Source organism: Patella vulgata, chromosome 1 (assembly GCF_932274485.2).
Source record: "Patella vulgata chromosome 1, xgPatVulg1.2, whole genome shotgun sequence".
NCBI classification, from domain to species: domain Eukaryota; kingdom Metazoa; phylum Mollusca; class Gastropoda; family Patellidae; genus Patella; species Patella vulgata.
The window spans coordinates 72,757,286-72,779,424 of record NC_065879.2 but is presented as its reverse complement, the minus strand read 5'-3'; the positions used below and the strand labels follow the sequence as shown (position 1 = coordinate 72,779,424).

Here is a 22,139-nt window from a genome sequence, read left to right as displayed (position 1 = left end):
TGTCTTCATATCTGCAATAACTACATGCAAATGTCAATCATATACAAGCAATTTTGAAATAACTTCTGTAAAGGAAATGAATGGAGTTTGAACATATCTCAATGTTATAATGCAAGGGTACAGAATTTCGCTTGGATGGCAATGTTTCTGCATACCTTTCTTTAAATTCCAAATGTCAAGTGATCTTTAATGTACATGTACAATGCAAATGTAAATCAATTTTATCATTTTATCTTATTTACTAGACATTGGTCCTTGTCATCCTTTGCAGGCGAAAGTACCGCCAGCTATAATTGGAAACATGCAGTCGATAATCGCCAATTGCACTTTTTCATAGCTTAATCCAAGCTAAAATGTAATCAGATTGATTATTTAATTGTTAATTCAGAATACAAGATCAAAATAATATCCTGGCTTGGATTCAATCCTAATAAAAAAAGGATTCATCAAAAGATTTTGTTTATATGATCTGCAGAGGATGCTGAATCAAATTTTAAATTATAATGATATCTTTGTAAATACTAAATGGAATTTAACTATTTTGGGGCAGATTTTCCCTTTTGAGATTGATCTTTCACAGTGTTATTGAAGTTTGCAAGGGATTACAAATCCTTCAAGTGACGATCAGAAACTTTAAAGGGTTATCAGGACCTTCAATTGAGTGATATTTTGTTTTTTTTTAATGCATTTGAATTGCATAGCATTTGAAGTTGAAAAAACAAAAGAAATGTATACCAGATAACCTTTGAAAGCAATGTACCCTACTAGTATGTTAAATTCATCATGAAATTATCCTTCTTTTGACACCAGTGTTTGGAGAGTACTTTTAATGGGTATGATTTTATCTATTGTTAGGATATCTATATCTGTGGAAACCATGAAAATAGGCAACTTTAGATATGTACCAACACAGTATAGGATATCCTGATACTATTATGATAACCATGTATGCCATGCTCGGTATTCTGATATACCATGGCTAATCTGTTATATTCCACACATGATAGGGAAAGATCTAAGAGATTGGACAGAATAACTTTGTGCTTTATCAAAGATATATCTCTAGCAATATTTCACAGTTAATTGGACCATATTTCATATCCCTTGATAAAGGACAGACCAAGCTTTGTAAACTTGTTAAAAACTTTAGAAATATCTGACCAGCACACTAGTTTGGTTGTTGGGAGATTGAACAGCTCCTTTTGTGTTGACTTTTATGATGTATATGTATGAGTCTTTTCAAACATTTTGTCAGGCTATATCTTTCTTGACCTAAACCGATTACTTCAGAGTACAACATCACCCCATATTGTCTATATTTTTATGTCAGAAAACTAGAATAAAAATGTTATTTCTCATCATCACTTTAATGTTGTCATTTTGTTTTCATGTAAGGGACCACATCCACTGTGGACAATAAGCTCCAAACTTTCTTTACAAACCAGAGGAGTGTAGTGTTCACATGTATTATAAGCCAAAGCTATCTGGAAACAACATTTTAAGCCAACCTTTTCAGATGACCAAGATAAGCAGCTTTAAAAAAAAAAAAACATTTGAAAGAACCATATAAACCAGAGGAGAGTAGTGTTCACATGTACTAATGTACTATAAGCCAAAGCTATGTGTGGAACCAACATTTTTAAGCCAAACTTTTCAGATGACCAAGATGAGCAGCTTTTTTTTAAAAAAAAAAAAAACATCTGAAAGAACCATTGAAGGATGTTTTATTAAAACTGGTTTATTTTGCCCGACCTTTGCGTTCAGGCGACCGAGTTAAACTGGCTTAACATTGCTACATTTCTAGTCAAAACTAGATTCGAACCATGGCTATTGTAAGTCTTCAGTCACTATGAATATTGTTCTGAAAGCCGACTTAGAAATCTTTTTAATTTGATAAGGTGTAAGGTTGGAGAACTTTACATATCCTCAGAGAGAAAGCCAAAAGAAAATTTGTATTAAATGTTATGGTTCACGAAGAAAGTATTTCTCTAAATACACTGAAGGCACCTCACATTTCAAACTATTCATTTACCTCAAAAGTGATCCACAAAGATATAACAAAAAGGAAATTTATGCTTCTTTATCTTTGTTTCTATAACACCCAATCAAATATTTGTTGACATATAATCAAGCCAATGAAATTTGGTGATACATGAAAATTTAATGTATACTGAACACCAGGTATTGAGTGCGGCAATACTTGCTTTTATGTTATTAAGTTCAAAAGGCATTGGGTAAGCCCTGTTTGTTTATCTAAATATGAAATCCAAAGAGGATGTCCAGGAGGTACCCAGATAGTGTGTTTAAAAAATGCTATGTTTAGAAAAGACACACCCAACTGACTTGATAGATTTCCATCTTGAAAACACTGTCAATTCTTTCTGAATTTTGTCAGAAAATATTTAAAAAATACCAAAAAGCTAGATGTTCTATAGACTATTTAAAGCATAGTTCTAACTGTGACAAGTCAAGCATAGAATCAGGAATTAATGAACAGTGGTTGAAGCAAGATCACTTTGAGTGTACAGAGCAGATTGGGGACAATTATTTTGTTGCCTTTTGCCCCCAAAAGACCATGAAAACATGTTGGAGAGTGGTCATTTGACATTAGTTACTTTTATTTAGTTACTTTTATTTTTGACCCTAACCGCACCATACTCCCCCTTCTCTTGAATCTGTGCTTCTGAAGTTTGAAAATTCATGATAGATAAGGATGATTGTTTATTTATGTCTACAAGATTGAGAAATTGATACAAAATGACCAGTCAGAAATTGACAGATTTTGTTAGTCTTGTGCCAAAATGCTCTCCTTTGTAAGTCATTGTTTGATGTTTACCAGGAGGCTGGAGTTTGACTTTGTCGAGGTCAGTTTGATCTGAACCTGGTTTATATCTAATATCGTAATGTTACACTGACATCATGAGATTAAAGGTCAGAATCATTATAGTCCATTGATACAAAACATATTGAAGGTTACATAGAACATTTCTTAACCCTTTAAGTATCAAACCCAAAAATTGAAAAAGAGATCAAAGTCATAAATTTATTATACATCTCTATGATCCCTTAACTTCTAATCTATTTGATGATGAATATTCGTTATATGTTATGTTTACTTCCAAGGATTGATGTGAAAAACATTTTTTGTTGACCATTGAACCTTATTGCCAATAAACATCTCCAACAGTGTTTTTAGACATCTAAAGGTGATTCCCCTTTAACCTGTGCGTAAATGCTCATTTCAGTCACAGATGTTATGGGTCTTTTATTACAGAATATGATTGATTGTTTATTTGTTATATGTTTCCCTTGGTATGTCTATCCATGTTAGAAACTTTCTTTTGGTCTATCTGATATTCTGTTTATATCGAAGAACGTGGTCGCAGCATGGCTAACATTACATTTTGATGGACTCCAACCATTTCCAGCCACTTGGCCTTTTACACAATTAAAGAGAACCCTGTGGAGAATGGAACCAATTCCATAAAAAATTAAACATGAGATAGATTCCATCACAGCCTTACCCACAAACCTTTGCCAATTTGGCACCAAAGTGGTGATGATTTATAGTTGAAAGAATGATAACGGGTCTTCTGTTTGATGAAAAAAAATGCAACAGAGGACAATCATGCATGAATGGTCACACTTCCCCCAACTGTGCTTAGAATTCAAACTTTTAAAGTTGCAATTTCATATTTTTACGTTAAATTTTTAAAATTTATTAAAATAAAGCCTTAAAATAGATGGTATCTGTAAACAGTCCTACCTTGTTAAAGAATAATCCTATTAATCCTATAATTCGCTATTGCCAGTTGAGAAATTGGCAAAAATATCATTTTCCTCTTCAAATTCAAACGTTTGAGGATAGCTACTCCATGGTGGAGAATAGAAAACAAGGGAGGTAATTGTGTTATTATTTCCGGTGTAAATGAGTTTTAAGTGTGAGAATGACACCTATGATCTTATAATAGTGAGTTGACAACCTATTGAGCAAAACACATAGAAATAATTATGTTTTGACTTTCTTAGAAAATATGAAATTGTAACTTTAAGGGATGTTCTGTATGAAAGAAATGAAATAGAATAATGTTGCCATTGCACCAAAATTTGAAAGGAATTAAAACTTAATGTATGACAATGTCTACAAATTAAGGTGGAAGTCTTTCTTTCTCTGACGTGGCTAAAATTTGCCGTTTTTGATCTCTGACCAGATTGTTGAGAGAGATCCATATGCCTGAGAATTATCCAAGGTGGTTTAACTTAATTGTTTGCCAGGTGTAGGCGTAACCTTTCACTCTTAAGACATTCCTGGTAATAATTGTCAGATTCAAAGAGAATGGTAGCAAGGAAATGTTCAGCATACCTCAGGTGTAAAGGTGGATGACTGAAATACACGACATCACCTTTGTGAATTTATGGAACATTTTCATTTGGTACTAATACTGTACAATTTTTATTGTATGTAGGCTAAACAGAGACTGGGCTGAAGTTATTAAGACTAATTTACAAATGAAGCCAAATAACCCATCTGAAGCAACTATTATAGTCACTGCATGGTTTGAAACTTGTTAGACCCTAATCAGGTTGCCAAAAAAAGGGAATCTGTAAATTATTCTTTAAATTTGAAGGAATTATAGTTATTTATGCAATGAAATATAATTTTATGGGTGGGAGAAACTTTCATCTTCTTTTCTATCTCTTAAATACATGTAAGCAGTCCTTGTTGTCCATGGAAGAAATTCTAGTGTTAATAAAAACATATTTACAGCAACAAGCCAGCCAAACACATGATATGACCGTAACAGAATGTGGCCTTTTAGCCTACAAAATTATTAGCTGATAGAGGACATTTTGTAGAGAGTGGTACCAATTCTTGGGAGAATAAACAAACTTAGGTAAATGTGCAGGAAATAATTTGCATAGAAACCGTAACATCTCTAAATGTAGCTTATGCACAGATAATGATATCCACACGAAAATTTAACAATGTGAAATGGACCATGCTCTCCCATTGTGTCAGTTTCATGATTTTGGGTATTTAACTTAAAGAGACAGTCCCTTTAATATCAATTTTAGTAACATCAGAATGACTATACTCTTTTCCTTGCACGACTGTCAAGTGGAAACCAGACTGCAGAGGAGTTTCAACACGGTGACCTCCTGGTTAAACAAGTCAATAGTCATGTTCCTGAAGCAATGACTGCGAGTTTTACAACATCTGGACGTTCCTAGATTACTTCACAATTCCCGAACTTATGGCTATGTTATCTGCAGACATGTGAACAGTAGCATCCAATCAGAGGTTCTGACATAGCGACCTCCATGGAAACTTTGACATTGAACGAACCTTGAACTTTGTAACTCTATTATCACAGCTAGACATTTTAGCTTGAAAGAGCAAGACTTAGTATTTGCGATGATCGAGGAATCTAATAGATTCACAATCGAAATTAATGACGAAATATGCAGGGTATTATGTGAAGGCCTTGATAAGATTTACGTAGTTAAAGCAAGATCAAGCCTTCTATTGAAGATGATCAACAGCATACTTATGGAGCCACAGTGGCTCTGAAAGCAACTAAATGAAAGATAGAGATATCTATATGCAAATCAACAGTCATCAAAGAGAGAGAGAGAGAGAGAGAGAAATTGGGTTTAACATCCACTCGACACAAACTAGGTCCTTTCGGGGCTAACACATGGTTCATACTCTTTGTCATGTACAACCTGGGAATCGAAACCCTGCCAGTTGACTCAATGACAGACTTTATGATACAATGTGCATGTGCTAACCATTCGGCCATCACCCCCCCCCCCCCATGTCGTTTATAACATAACAAGCAGAACCGTCGGACATTAAACCCCATTTCATTTCATTATAACATAACTTTATTGATCTCAAAGAAGACATGTGGTTAGCATCTAAAAACAGGGTGGGGTATTCGATATGTATTAATTACTTAGAGTAGGCATATCCTGTATTGTGCATGACACCAATAGAATTAAAAAAACCCTAATTATTAGAAGTACCAGGTAGATATTCTACAAACTCCATAAAGATGATGGCATTAATTTGTTAATGAACTGTATTGTGTAGAATTCACATACTGAATGATAAATGTTAATAATGAAGGTGATGGATTAAGAACACACACATACAGCTCTGTTAAACTGTTTAAGCATCATTAATTATTGTAAGGGTTCAACATTAAAAAACTCATCAATAGCGTAACTTTATGGTGCCATTAGAAAACAAAAAAATGAAAATAATGCAAGTGCTTTCAACATCTTGTTCTTTTGAAACACATATTATTTTTTTTTTTCTCACTGTGTAGAAAACATCTTTCATTTTCACAAGCAAATGTTGATCTTTTTTTCTATATAAACACCAATTCCAAGAATTCTATTTTTTGCCAAAAAACATGGATTTCAGCGCCTTTCTTCTGTTTTATCTCAAAGATTGGCTAAGTGTGGTATAATGAGGAAAGATTCCAAGATATTTTTGAAAGAGATGTATGTTGTAAGTCAGGTTTCTTTTTTGTAGACAATATTAACAATATTTGAAATATTAAACGGTGAATAATAAATCTGAACTCAATTTACAAACACTTACATATAATTAAATAGGAATGTGTTTGATTTAAATATATTTGAATATTTTTTGTATTTATGCACCAAATGTACTGCAAATGGTAAATGCTTGCACAACATACCAATATGCAGCTTTTGTCTGAATTTAACTAACAGGACAGAGCAAGAGTTAAATACCAGGGGCGGATCCAGGAATTTATGCAGGGGGGGGGGGGCAGGTTCCTGAGACAGTGTATCTCTCCCCCCCTCCCCCATGGAATCTATTGTCATTTTGGCGTATATACATACACATTGAGCTTTTTAAACAGAGAAATTCAACACCTCGTTTGACGTCAATTTTTATTATGAATTAATACAATGACATTGTGATTCAATTTCATGGATGCAAAGCATTAATTGTGATATCACATAATGTCTAAATCATTATCTCGTGCTTTGAGTCCCCATCCTCTCCCACATCTGACGATAAAGGATAAAGCACATGGCGAGAAACATTTCTTATAAAAAGTGTTGATTTACAAAAACATTTATGTAGCTGAGCAGGGGGGGGGGGGAACTTTGTCAAGCTTGGGACTTTGGGGGTGGGGACAAATAATATGAATGGAGAACAGGGTTAGATACAAATATGAGGACTAAATCAAGTTTTGTAATTCAAGGTTTTGCACAAAGGATCATCTGCCCAAATCTTTAGAGTTTTCCTGGGGTTTCCTGCATCGTAAAGAGACCTATGCATGAGCTTGATGATGAGATAAGAATTTATTATATGTTTATTCCCAGATATTAGATGTGTTGAAAAGAAAGTTAAACTACATTACTTTCAGTCTTTTGTGAATTTATTTGTATGAGTGATGTGTTTTCCACACCAGATTGATAAAATAATAAAGATATTGTTTAACACCCAATAGCACACTATCATCTATTCAGCTCACATTTCTGTCTGACACTTAATGGTGTTGAAACATCAAGATAGCTCATGTCTTTAACAAAATCTTAAAAGAAAAATGGAATTAAAGGGACATTTTCTAGATTATTATTTTTGGTGCTCTTTAGAAAATGAACTTTTGAAATACTGTTATAAATATCGCTAAAGATTTCAAAACTGAATTGTCTCTTTAAGGATGGTCAAGTGGTCTAACGTGTGCACATTTGATCATAAGGTCTATCATGGAGGCAGGTGGCTTGGTTTCAATCCCAACCCTTGTACATGGTACATGACAAGGAGTGAGGTTGCAGCCCAACCTCATAGGTTTTTGCCAGGTTCTTATTTTTTGCTAGTGCTACGCGGAAGCAAAGTATTGAAACAAATGGTACCATATGTCGACTCCATTTCTCTCTCTCAGGGGTCAGTTTTACACTTTCATTAAAATTTGATCACAACAAAAGATCTATATATAGTTTTTGGTTGAATAATTGATGCATAATCTGATTGGTATATGGTTTAATGCTAGTTCAAATCCATGTAAATTTCGCACATGGCAGGCAAATATTCTCTTTATGTCACATCTCAGGAAACAAAATGGCTTACACCATCAGCTTGATCCCTAAAACTAATTGGTTTCTTTTTCATTGACTTTTTGTTCAATATATATTTATATTTTTCTGCATCAAATCTGGAGATAAAATGTCCACAGTACAGATACATAAGTTAAATTAGATTACTTGACAATTTATTGCTAAAAAAATACAAAATTAATTTGATGCCACACAACTGCGAGCAAGCAGAAACCATTTATCATGCTTATCGGTGTTATCAGGACAAAGATATAATTGAGTTATTTCCCTTGTCATAGAAAGATTAAAATAAAACAAAATTTGTGGATTTTGGGTACTGATAAAGCCATTTATTTATATTTAGAAGTATGTTAATATCCAAAAGATTGCTTTGTTCTTTAACATTGAGAGGATATCTTTTAAATGGAATTCAGAATTAATGTTAACTATGAAAAAGAATGGGTTTAATGTATGGTCATTTTATGAGTAGGGTGTCAATAATGACATTAAAATGAAAAATGCTCAACATCCCTGATCTGAAAAAAAAGTTTTGAATGCTCTTTGAAAAGGCATAAATATCTTAAAAATCAAACCTATTCAATAATTTATAAAAGCATATATAATGGTACTCTTTATGATAGATGTATATTGGTCACATCCAAGAATGATACAGAAACCTAATCAGATTATTCAACCATTATAGTCCTTTGATTTCTTAAATATAATTTTATATGCCCTCTGTGGACATATATTGTCACCCCCCTCCTCCATCCATCCTAGCGCTCAAGTTATCATCCGATTAGTTTGAGATTTATACGCAGTGTTTATGTTCAATTGCAATCAGTTAAGCAACTAATGTGATCATCTGATTACCAGTCCACGTTTTGTATAATACAATGTTAAAATAGAACCAGAAGACAATCCGATTTCATAGGCTGTTAAACTTGATCAGTTTTAAGTGGTGTGAATGCTCAAATTACCTACAAAAGAAAATATATGTGCCAGCATCCTATCATTTCAAATCAGAGTATAACTTTCAAGGAAAATAAAAACAAAAATTCTGTTGTGTCAACTCTTTGATCAAAATGTTTAATTGCATATGGGAGCTTAGTTTTCTTATACAAACAACCAGTAGAAAGTTCCTTATAGTTCTCACATATCATTTCTTGGAGATCTTATTTTGTTTGCTATCAAAACTTTATATTATTGCGATTTGTTTTCAAAACAAAATAAACTGCACATTAACTGTGTTACTGGGCTAGGTCTCAACCTCTAATATCATAAATAAAAACATAGAAACTAATTTAAAAAATCTGGTTTGTCTGGCACACATGATAGCAAAAATCTTATCTTATTTTATTAGAATTAGGGGGTAACCTTATCAGTTAGGTATGTTAAATCTATTACATTAAACCTGTTTTTTTGCTTGCCAGATGATGCATGCTGTATGTATAAATATTTATAAAAAATGATAAGCTCCTTTAAAAACTGTCAGATTTTTTATTTGTGACTGAAAAGTTAAAGTGCTCTTCATTAAGGTTATCGGTTAGAATTATTTTATTTACTGTTTGTGCCAAAAATCAAAATTTTGAATGAAACTAGGAATATTCAAAAGTTATTTTGGTGAGCACTTTAATTATTAGCCTCCTCATAGATTTTTATATGTAACCTGAACCTTGGCTTAAAAATACTTTTTATAGTGTTAATTGTCTTTTCACTGGACATGGAAGGATTGTTTTACATTTCTAAAAGCCATATTGTAGAATTTTTTAAATAATACTCAAAAATACATTTTGTGTCTATTTATAAATGATATATCATTGTCCTGATGTGGAAAACATATTTTGACACCAAAAAATGATTTTGGTTGCTTAAAAATAAATGTTTATCTATGATAAATAAGGTCATGTTTTAACAGTTGTAAATATTTAGATAAAAGGTTTTACTGTAAAGATTTTGTGCCAATTGTTTACAGACTGTCAAAAAATGTTCTCTGCTATAAAAAGGTTGTGTCTGGAAGGGTCATGCAAATGTATTGTAATTGTGGGCTTTTACTTCATGAATTCAGATTGCAAAAACCAGGGTAGATTTCATGCAGCATCACAATGAATGAGGGTGGAAACAAGTACATACAAATATATATCAAGCACAATAGCACAATCCATCGCAAAATATAAACTTCAAATTCAGAAAAACTGAGTAACCACAACAAGATTCACCACAAATGAAATAGAAGACACAATTCAGAATAGCAATACATCAACACAAACTACCAGTTTTAGTTACCAAATGTTAAGTTACCACCTGTCAGCCTTTACTAACATGTTTAAATGGTAAATAAAATACTTAACATGGCCACCAGCAGACTTATATTTTAATTAAATGAAAATTGACAAAAATGTACCACACTTGTTAAGTTAATCACAAAACTACTTAAACTAAAACCGTGGAGCAACTTGAAACTTTGGGGTTTTTTTTTCGCTATTTTGGCACAATGATAAATGAACATGGTCTTAAAGGCTCAATACCACTCTTGTTGTAACTAAATAATATGTCCCAATATTCCAATTAATTGATGATACAAGCCAGCAAGAGTAATTGTCCCTTTAAAAAGTTGTGAATTTGAGTGAAAGCCCTCTGCTTCTTACTTTAAGTTTTATCAAATGATAGACAGTTTATTTAAATTGCACTTGATCTTTAAATTTATGTGTACCAATTTATTCCCTTAACAATACCTTCTTTTGCACGTCTTTAAAACATCACCACACTGGACCGAACATCATTTTTTGTGTCAAATTAAAGTTTTATTGGTTTACAAATGCTTTAACAACCAATCAATTATCACATAATAAATAAAGCAAGATTTACCAAAGTGATAAAGATTTTTTACAGAAAAAACATTGGCTGTTAGACTTAAACACAATGTAAATATGATCCCAGCATGTATTCGGGATATGTTTTACAATTGATGGTTACACTATGTATTTAGGCATGTGATTAAAGATCTAGATCAATTGTAAAACATATCCCAAATACAGGGAAGATTGTATTGTTTACCATAAATATTATCTTTGACTGGACATTTTATGCTTAGTTTAAGTATGGATAATCAGTTTGATTGCCCTATACTTTTGACAAAGATAAATGTGCAATTAATTAATATGTGTCATCTATTTATTTTGGGATTTCGGCGGGGGACATCGGCCTCACTGTTGGCTTGTTTAAATTATTATGTGCTTGATAGGAGTCTATAAATTGACTTTTCCTGCTCATTAAGAATTAAAGAGTGAAACAATGACCTAATATGAGGGAATATATCCTTTAAGCTGAATGGTGCAAAAATTTGCATAATTCTATTGTAGATATTTGTATGAAATTGCTTTTTTTCTTTTGTTCCTGGTTCAATATATAATTGAATAATTTTATATTCTCTATGCCATAAATAGACAATGCAGACAAACAGACCTTCACACAATATATCAATGCATGAATAAAACTCAATCCAATAATGTGAAACTGAATTTGGCTATAAGCTATGTGAACCCACAACAAGACAAAATCCATCTTAAAGATGGGCCTATTATTATTATTAGGTGTTCTGGTAAAAGTATACCATGTTGTGTACATGATACCTGTTATAATCTTGACACATTTAGTCAATTCATAAAAATTGTATCTATGGTATAGTAGTATGTTTAGGGTTAATTTCGTTTTGTATATATTTTTAGGGAATGGTAGTAAATGGATTTGTAAATGTAGTGATATCCAACATCGAAAGACGTTTTTCTATTAGTTCTACAGAATCCGGAACTATTGCATCATGTTACGATATAGCATCGGTGTTATTACTGATCCCAATTACATATTTTGGAGGACAAGGAATCAAGCCAAGGTATTTAGGAATAGGAGTTTTAGTACTGGGCATTGGCTCCTTTGTTTTTTCTTTACCACACTTTACCACAGACCCGTACCATGTGGACGGGACAACAGAAAATGTGTGCAGAGTACTGGATAATGTTACTAACAGTTGTGAAACTGGTGAATCATTTTCCAGTCTTTCCAATTATAAATATGTGTTCTTTCTCGGTCAGTTATTGCACGGAGCTGGTGCTGCACCGTTATATACTCTTGGAGTTACCTACCTGGATGAAAATTTACCTCAAAGATCTTCGTCTTTTTATGTTGGTAAGTGAATGAGATTTGATTTATTTTAAGAAATAAAAGGAGATAGAAGTCCACTCAAAAAACTTGGTCATTGCAGGACTAAGAAATGAGTGGTATGATTTGCCAAAATGTAAAGAAATGACTTACCTTTTCAAAAATTGTTAGCACAAAAAATGTAGCTTTTCGGAAACAGTAGTGAGCTGATCATTGTTTATGGTATTGTCTGATACATGCATAAATATTCCTAAACACATTCCTAAATTCATTTCTAAATTCAACACCTCGACTAGGCTTGCTCTTACAAACATGATTCCAACATCACAGTGAAATTGGACCATGAAAACCAGGACTCTCATTATGATATTCTGACTAGGAAAGTGAAAGAAATCAAAATGAACAACATGATTTGTACAAGCAAAACTGTGATTTGTAATTCTTGCTGTACAGATTATAGGATAATATGTTTCTAAGAAAAAGTTAATTAAAATTAATGTGTTGTAAATTGCTGTGTTTTATTATCTTGTTTTTTCTTTCAGGCATATTTTATTCATTTGCTATCTTGGGACCAGCTTTAGGCTATTTAGTTGGTGGACAATTTCTTAACATATACACAGATATTGGCAGCACCGATTTGAATACGTAAGCATCAGTTTTAGATAAAAAGTACATTTGAGACAGTTCCTGATTTTAGCCCAGCTTGTGAAGGTTAAAGAGCCAAATCTTTTTCTTAACCCTTAAAGAAAATGAGCCATATATGTCTAAATTTTTATATGCCCACATTTTCATGTGGACGTATATTGTCGTTGCCCCTGGATGTCTGTCCATCCGTCTATCTGTCTGTCCTTCAACAATTTGCAGGTCACAATTTTCATCCAATTTTGATGAAACTTGAAATATAGGTTTATATCCCAAAGATCTTGAATCCTTTCAGTATTGGCATGTATTGGACCGTAACTAAATGGATTATGGTACCTGATTGTTAAAAAAATCACATTTTAAGCTTGTGGACCCGCTAGAAGTCACAATTTGTATTCAATTTTAAAAAAATGTTTAAATATATCTCCGTTACACATCAATGAAGGTTGAGTTCAAATTTCATAAAAATCTGACCAAAACTGCCGGAAAAAATGATCGCACCGTGAATGCAAAGGTTGTCACGATTTTTATCCGATTTTGATAAAACTTAAAAGGTTTGATTATAATCCAACAATCTTGGTTCATTTCCATATTTGTGCATATTGGACGAAATGACCACTCCTTGTACGCAAAGGTTGTGGACACTCTAGAAGTCACAATTTTTTTCCAATTTTGTGCATATTGGACTGTAATTTCCTGGATTATGTTTTTAGCTTGTGGGCCTTCTAGAGATCACAATTTTTTATCCAATTTAAAAAACATTTAAATGTAAAACCGTTACACCCTAATGATAGTTGAGTTCAAAATTGCCTGACAAAATGGCCGTTCCTGGTATGCAAATAGTGTAAAAGTATGTAATACCAAGGTTTGTGGACCCTATAGATGTCACAAATTTTATCTGATTTTGTTGAAACTTAAAATATATCTTTATATCCCAAATATCTCAGTCCATTTCGACATTTTAGACCTGGATTATGGCTCCTGGTTGTACAATGTCAAAGATTGTGGATGATATTGAGTTGAAGACTTAGAACTAAAAATAATTTGTGTATTGGAATTTTGATGAAACGGAAATGTTTGTTCCGCATGGGAAGGGACAAATACTATTTGTAGAACCAGACATTTGATGTAAGTGAAGCCATTTGTTTCCAGGACACCTGTTTCACACAAAATCTTATTTTCTATCCAGATGAAACTTCCATATAATAATCTATCTGCATACAAAATTTATGAAAATATGCATTTAAACAGCATTTAATATGGTCTACCACCTGTAGCACTTTCTTTTCAACATAAAAATAAATTGTTTATTGGAATTTTCGATTAAACGTAAGCTTTCTTAAAGCTTGTAGCTATAAAATACTAGACTAATATACCATTTGTTAATTGTAACATGTTTAACACCATATCTTTCTATGCGAATTAACAATAAATTGTTCATTGGATAAAACAGAAACATTTTATTTTTTTTATACTGTAAAAAATATACCAATTGTATATGATATGATAAGGTCTACCCATGTAATATAGAAATTTGCAACATGTTTTAACACCATATCTTTCTACACGGCGTAACAATAAATTATTCATTGTATAAAAAGAAACATTTTTTTACGAATTATCATTTTATACAGCATATTTTTATTGATAATTAAAGTAATCAAGTAATGCGGGAAATTGCAACATGTTATAACGTCCTATCTTTCCCCTCCCTTTTCACGGATGGACTGAAAAGGAGTTTGGTAGTTTCAGGCGTCCCTCAACTGGTTAATGTACTTGCCTAGTGATAATTTACGTTGTTTTTGATGAATTGTTAAGATATATACATAAGCTAAAAACACCAGGATATACTCTGGAAAGCACCATTTACAATCAGTTTATTCAAAAAAAATTTGAGTCTGGCTGGAGAGAACCCTGTCATTCCCCAAATGGAGCAAAGATCAGCCTGTCGCTGGTATCATATATGTATTGTCTACCGTAGTTTCCATGTATTACTGTGGCAATTAGGTCTAGATATTTAGTATGTTAACTTATTTGAGGGGTATGGTCTACAGGTAGGTCTACATGTTCAGTAGGGTAATTTATCTGAGGGATATTGCCTGCAGATACGTCAGGATACTTAGTGGGGTAACTAACAATAAGGGTATTGGCAACAACATGAGAAATTTCGACTGATTCCCCAAGATTTTTTTGCTTTAAAATTTAAAAAAAAAATCATGTGAAAATGTGTAAAATTTCGACTGAGAAATATATTGTGTCCCAGTATTATTGCAGTAGCTTTTGAATTTTCTATATACTGTAGACAGGTAATGTCTTATTTTGTAACTAGAAATAGATAATCTCTACCTTAACAAGCAGTTGTCATGCAAGATACGCCCAAATTTTGCAAGAGATTGACAGAAAACAAACTATAAAAAGCGATATTTCATACAATCAGGGACTATAATCCACAAAGTTAGGGTCTGATACTCGCAAGTATTGAAAGGAACCCAAATCTATGGGATATAAACATAGAATTTAAGTATGGCATACTTTACAATATTTGCATAAGAGAAGTGGCCTTTGTTGGGCAGTTTCGGTCCAATTTTCTTGAATTCTGACTCAATAGTCAATATGGTGTAACGGTAATATATTTAAATCGGATAAAAATTGTGACCAAAAGAGGGTTCCACAAGCTTGAAATTTGATTTTTTTGGGGGCCATAATCCAAGAAGTTAAGGTCTGTTATGCATGAATATTAAACATTTCAAGTTTTGTAAAAATTAGATAAAAAATTGTGGCCTATGTGTCCATAAACCAAATTTAAATGGGAACACGGACAGACCGGGGCGATGACAATATACGTCCAGATGAAAATGTGGACGTATAAAAACATGCATGACCGATAAAACATAAACTTGTTCTCCTTTTTTTAGGCCTCCTTCATATATTGCGATATTTGTTTTCAGGGATATCGCTCACCTCTACTTTACTCGCTGTATTGAAAAAATTGTGGCCTGTGTGTCCATAAACCAAATTTGAACGGGAACACGGACGGACAGGGGCGATGACAATATACGTCCATATGATCTACTCTCTATAGATTATGCCTACCATGAAACATCATATGATATTACAATAATTATTATGTGAATTTGTGTTTAACGTCGTCATCAATAACACGTTGCCGAGATGCAAGATTTATTGCAGAACTCTGATTTTTTGACATGATGTATTTTATGTTGATAAATCGATAAATGCCGATTTACGAGGTTTTGGAATGAAATTGAGGATAGATAAGATCAACCTATCTGAACATTTTATTTTGGCCAAATTTCAAAAGGTTCCTTACTATTTCAAATTGTAGTGGTACTCTACTGTGGTCATGAAACTGTAAAGTACTGTTCACTTCTTGTGTTCAATAAAATCTTTATATATCAGTACTTTGTATATTTTACAGGTTAACCATCGATTCTGATAATCCAAGATGGGTTGGAGCATGGTGGATAGGTTTTCTTATTAGTGGTACTATGGCTCTATGTACAGCTATACCACTGTCAGGTTTTCCAAGATCACTACCAGGTAAATGCTTTTGTAATAGTATAAAGTGAGGCCAATCAATTTAACATAATTATATATGACATGGGAAACATAATGTTCAAATTCGAACTAATTATCATACACATGTCTGACTTCAAAGACATAGTTTCCAAGCACCATTTTTCTTGATTAATCACCAGTGGTGATGTTAATTTTAAAAACTTTTAATTATGAGATGGAGATATCAGTGCATGTCTGGAAATATATTCAAGCACAAATGATTCTAGCTACAAATTGTACAAATACAAAGTTCAGCTGTGTACTCTGGCTCTTCACAGGAATCAAATCTAATAATGGAGAATGGTAACAAGTGTTCATAGAAGGGTAAGTGTACCCTGCCTTGTGCATAACAGCCACTGCGTACCCTGTATTTATCTTAAAGAAAAGTTCTTTGTTCTATCAGATCAGGTTTATCTCAGATATAGATTGGACATGTTTTCAGAAGATCTGGTCAATTGGAGTGCTTTTTGACATTAGAGTTACTTTCCCAATTTCAGGTTCTAGTATATATCGAGCAGAAAGAGGTAAAGAGGCCTATCATAAGGAAGGAGCAGATGATAGTGAGAAAGTTGGATTAAAGCGAGGCTTTAGAGATATACTACTTTCAATTAAACTTCTTGTATCAAATCCAACTTTCATGTTTTTAAATTTTGCGGCAGCTAGTGAAGGTTGGTTTACTTTTTAATTTTGTGACCCGCCCTGGTGGTTTTATCAGGGCTGACTGACAACATGCATCAGACTTAAGGCCACAAATTGCCATCTGCATTTTTCAGGCAATAACTTTTTTTTCACAGCTTAATTCATGCTGAAATGTATTAATTGAATTATTTAACATTATTTAAGAAAACAAATCCAAAATATCAACCATAGGTAATATTCTGGCATGAATTCTATGGGATTTAAAAAAAAACTCATCAAAAGATATTGAGCAACACTAACAGGTATCGTCTGCATAGATGTTTCAATTTATCATATCTTTGTAAATACTGAGAAAAATTGAATCAATTTTTGATTAACTTAAGAGGTTTACCTTTTCCAGTATTATAATTTGCAAGTAATTTAAATTATCTCAAATGATGATCAGCAGCGTTAAAGTAGCTAAGTCTCTAACTCATTATCATCCAAAATCTTCGACATTGAAAACACAAATTATTTGACAGTTTAAATCAACATTGATGTTATGATCTTACCAGGAAAAGATGGGCTTCTGATATCCAATATTTAAGACAAAATCAACATTGTACCATTGGTACACGAATCGTGTACCTTAATGCCTTTCAGCGCCATTTCGAACAAGGGACTCGAAGAACGAGGCTAGACATGTACATATTCCACAAGACATGTCAAATGATGATGTCATATTCTTATCTGGAGAGCATGCGCAATAAATACTATCGGTGTATACTGGAGTAACCAGACGCTAGAGGTTGCCATTTGGTTGAGACTTCTAGCGTATTTTGCCGAACATAACCGATTCGAAAATAAAGTGAAAACGGAAACGATTGAATGTAAATCAGTTTATATACATTCATATTATATTATTATATGCGTTGCGACCCATTTGTATCCATTTCTAGGTCCCAAATATTAGCGATTTAGCTCCTTGAACAGAAATCTGCTTTGTTATCTCAAACACTAAAATTGGCAATTTGTGCGTTTTCTCTAACGTAAAATATATATATATATATATATATATATATATATATATATATATATATATATATATATATATCCTTTGTTTTTTTTTATTACAGGTATTTTATTAAGTGGGTTTTCAACATTTGCACCAAAATTTATTGAAGCTCAATTTTCATTTTCATCTGGCTGGTCTGCTCAACTAATGGGTAAGATTTGATGCATTTCTTTTGGAAAATTGTGTACAAAGATCCAGACTTCAGACATTTCATCTTGTACTGTTTGTTTAAATTCTCCACCCCCCCCCCCCCCCACCAACAAAAGTAACATATTTCAGTGGACATTTTTGGTGACTGAAGCCTCCATGCTCAGCTATGACTATTAACCTATTAATAATGCTTTAAGTACGATTCATGTTATCCTAAAATTATAATATGAAATTATGCTTTAAGTACAATTCATTTTATTCTAAAATTATAATATACTCTTCCAAAAAAAAGTAGGGGATATTGAATGCAAATACCTATGCAGGTATGGGCATTTGACATGCCTTGAGAGTATGTTCACAGATGAAGAACTTATCGCCCCAACAGAACCACTGAGCTGCACATGCGACATGCAAGGGTTTCATTGCAGGACGGAGGGGCTGACAAGGAAAGCTGTCTAGTCGTTCGGATGGGACGAAAAACCGAGGTCCCGTGTACACATTGGCGTGCACGTAAAAGATCCCTTGGCAGTTGGAATTCGATATAAGAGTAGGCCGTAGTGCCACTGTCCGGGCAAAATTTCCCTCATAGCACACTGTATGGCATATGCCCGTCTTCATTAGCCCAGGTTAGGAGCAGAAAAGTAGGACGTTAAACTCCATTTCATTTCATTTCATTTCAAGGGGTTCATTGTCAAATTTGACACTTCAAGGAAGAGTTGATGAAAACTGCCGCATGCTGGGTTATCTATCCATGTTTGCTTTCCTATCGGTTCTTGCATAAGATTTACTGTCTAGCGTATCTTTGCTTTAGTGTGTTACGTTTAATTTGATCGGGAGGAGTGTTCGCCAACGTTAACGTCAACTGACAACACTGCAAGAATTGGTCGTGGCACTGCAAGAGGAGTGGGTCAGATTGCCCCAAATCGTGATTGGACGGTTGATTAGGAGCATGCCACGACGAATTTCTGAATGTCTGAGGATTGGTGGAGCAATTACTCATTATTAAGACAAAAATCAAAAACGTTCATTTTCACTTTTGGCGGTGTATCTCTTTGCCGCCCATATGAACTGTTTATGTTCATGTATAGGCAATTGGCCTGTTATTAACATACACTGGTTACCTCTAATAAAAACAGCAGTGCATTTCCGCAGTTTTGTATTGTTTCTGAATATCCCCTACCTTTTTTTTGAAGAGTATATGATATAATGCTTTAAGTATGATTCATGTTATCCTAAAATTATAATATAATATAATGCTTTAAGTACAATTCATGTTATCCTAAAATTATAATATGAAATTATAATTCTAAATTCTGTTTGCAGGTCTTGCTCTCATACCAGCTGGTGGTGGTGGAACATTGTTAGGTGGTTTCCTTGTAAAAAAGTTTAATTGGAGAGTCTCAACTATCATCAAATTTTGTCTGTTATCTACCTGTATTAGTATACCGTTTGGATTTGTATTTTTTATGTATTGTGACAATATACCATTTGCTGGTATCAACATAAAGTATGATAAAGATGTCAGTAGGTCAGTATATTTTTATGAATTCAATATATTTCAATCCAGGCAACTCGCACACATTGATACAAAAAAGTGTCAACTGTTCAGTCTGATTGCTAAGTACTTTTGAAAAAGAGAAACGTGCAATTAATCGAATATGTCATCTATTTATTTTGGGATTTCCCCGTAGTAGGACATCAGCCTCACTGTTGGCTTGTCAAATAAAATTCTTCCCCCCTTTTGCAGTCAAGCAAAACCACATTAATTCATGACACGGTCTGGCAGGCAAATGACATGCTCACTGCACCTGTAGGCTAGTAGACATCAACTCCTGTCAGTTATATTGGGGAGATAACTCCTCTATAATCGGTTTCTTATAGCTTGGTAATTTGTCAAATGTATTTCACCCTTATTATTCTTTATAAACACTTGAAATTAATTTTCATTGACTATTTATGAAAACTAGGGTCAATTAAAAGGAAAAATAAGTAAACTAACTTACAGTATATTACAAATTGGGTTGGTTTTAAATCATAATTTATGGATCTATTGGCATACATTAGGGTGGGCTTATGTTTTATTGTCAGGCAATTTATTTATAATGTATTTATTCAACTAAATGTCAATCCAGCTATTTGCCAAGCTATGCAAATGCCTAGATTAAAGAATGATAAGTTTGAAATATGTCTTTAATTGAACTTATTTCTCTGTTGTTTGTTTCAGTGCAAATCTAGAATTTTTAGGTGACGATCAACTAAACAATACGTGTAATGCCCTTTGTAAATGTACCCAAGATGAATATACACCAATATGTGGACGAGATGGTAAAATGTATTTTTCCCCATGTTACGCAGGATGTTCTACCCGTGTCAATAATTCAGAACCAAAGGTGAGAGATAATTATAAATCAGAACATATAAACCCCAGGTCTGTCGGAAGGAATTTCATATTTCCAGGATGTGGGGGCCCGTCAGATTAGTGATCAAGAAATGGGTACAAAAAAATTTAATCTAAGTAACAAATATTTGCAAATTATTGGGTGGGGATGGGGGTTACAGTTCTCACAAACTTTGTTTTGGACTACCGGTATGTCAGACTGATTTTTTGAAAAACTTGCATTTATGTTTGTCCAGCTTAATACCTCATTGGAAAGATCCTACGAGTATCAAATGGACAGCTGTCTAGTTGTTCGGATGGAACAGAAAACTGAGGTCCTGTGTACGAATTGGTGTGCACGTAAAAGATCCCTGGGAAGTTGGAATTCAATATAAGAGTAGGCCGTAGCGCCGCTGTTTGGGGCAAATTTTCTCTCATAGAAAACTGTATGGTGTATGCCTGTCTTCATTTGCCCAGTCGGAGCAGAACAGTAGGACGTTAAATCCCATTTCATTTCATTTCCTATGAGTATCTACACAATGATTATTTGCTTTTTTTTAAAAAAAAAAACTGTCAGCGTTTTAAAAATTGTTTCAGTATATCTAGTATGCTGATTGTTTTGCGAAGTAGGTATCTTTCTACACTGAAAATTTAGGTAATGGGAAAAAGCCAATATTCATATTTTACAGATTTGGGTTTCAACTATTTGCAGTTTTAAGCCAAAAACTCCAAAATAAAATTTATTTGTTTTGTTCAGTATTAGTTTGTTTTAATCCGGTTTCCTCCCACTGCTAAAGACCCCTACACGCAAGCAAATTATGGAAATAAAATTGAACCATGTGTTAGTCCCAAAATGACCTAGTTTGTGTAAGTGGACATTAAACCCCATCTCTCTCTCTCTCTCTCTCTCTCTCTCTCTCTCTCTCTCTCTCTCTAGTTTGTTTGAAGGAAAAATCGGGCCATGTTCAGCCAATATGATACAAAGCAAATACTTGAACTACATGCATCAGTTTCAACTCTCTTTACAGCAATATACCAATTGTGACTGTGTGAATTTTACTGTCACCAATGAAACAAGTTATATGACAGAGCTAGGAAAATGTGAAAGTTCGTGTCCATGGCTACCTTTGTTTATGCCAATGTTTACCATGGTTATATTTCTAACATTTATAACTAGTATGCCTGCTTTATCAGCAACATTAAGGTAAACTATTTTTTCTTTTAAATGGATGTTGGATGGAGTCTACTAAATCGAGAAATGGAATTTTCAAAATATTTTCATCTGGCATGTACAATTTGAGTTACCAGTATGTTAAACTCGTTAAGTAATTTTAATAATACTCTGAGTTACAAAATGCTGTTAAGCAATGTTTTACAATAGTGTCCAAACACCATAATATTTTATGCTCAACCCTCGGTCAAGGTATATAGTAAATTGAAATCATTTGAAAAACAGTG

The 22,139-nt window shown here is 33.3% G+C and overlaps 1 protein-coding gene across 4 annotated transcripts in view; it reads left to right on the top strand.

The window, feature by feature from the left end:
- Positions 1 to 22,139, top strand: part of LOC126823370 (solute carrier organic anion transporter family member 4A1) — a 112,510-nt gene that overhangs the window by 88,997 nt on the left and 1,374 nt on the right. For all 4 annotated transcript variants that reach the window (XM_050552192.2, XM_050552201.2, XM_050552184.2 and 1 more), the window contains 8 exons: positions 11,811 to 12,267; positions 12,783 to 12,885; positions 16,322 to 16,443; positions 16,959 to 17,129; positions 18,216 to 18,305; positions 19,628 to 19,832; positions 20,529 to 20,694; positions 21,710 to 21,885. In XM_050552192.2, coding sequence (XP_050408149.1) covers positions 11,811 to 12,267; positions 12,783 to 12,885; positions 16,322 to 16,443; positions 16,959 to 17,129; positions 18,216 to 18,305; positions 19,628 to 19,832; positions 20,529 to 20,694; positions 21,710 to 21,885 — 1,490 coding nt within the window. The remainder of the gene's footprint in view (positions 1 to 11,810; positions 12,268 to 12,782; positions 12,886 to 16,321; positions 16,444 to 16,958; positions 17,130 to 18,215; positions 18,306 to 19,627; positions 19,833 to 20,528; positions 20,695 to 21,709; positions 21,886 to 22,139) is intronic.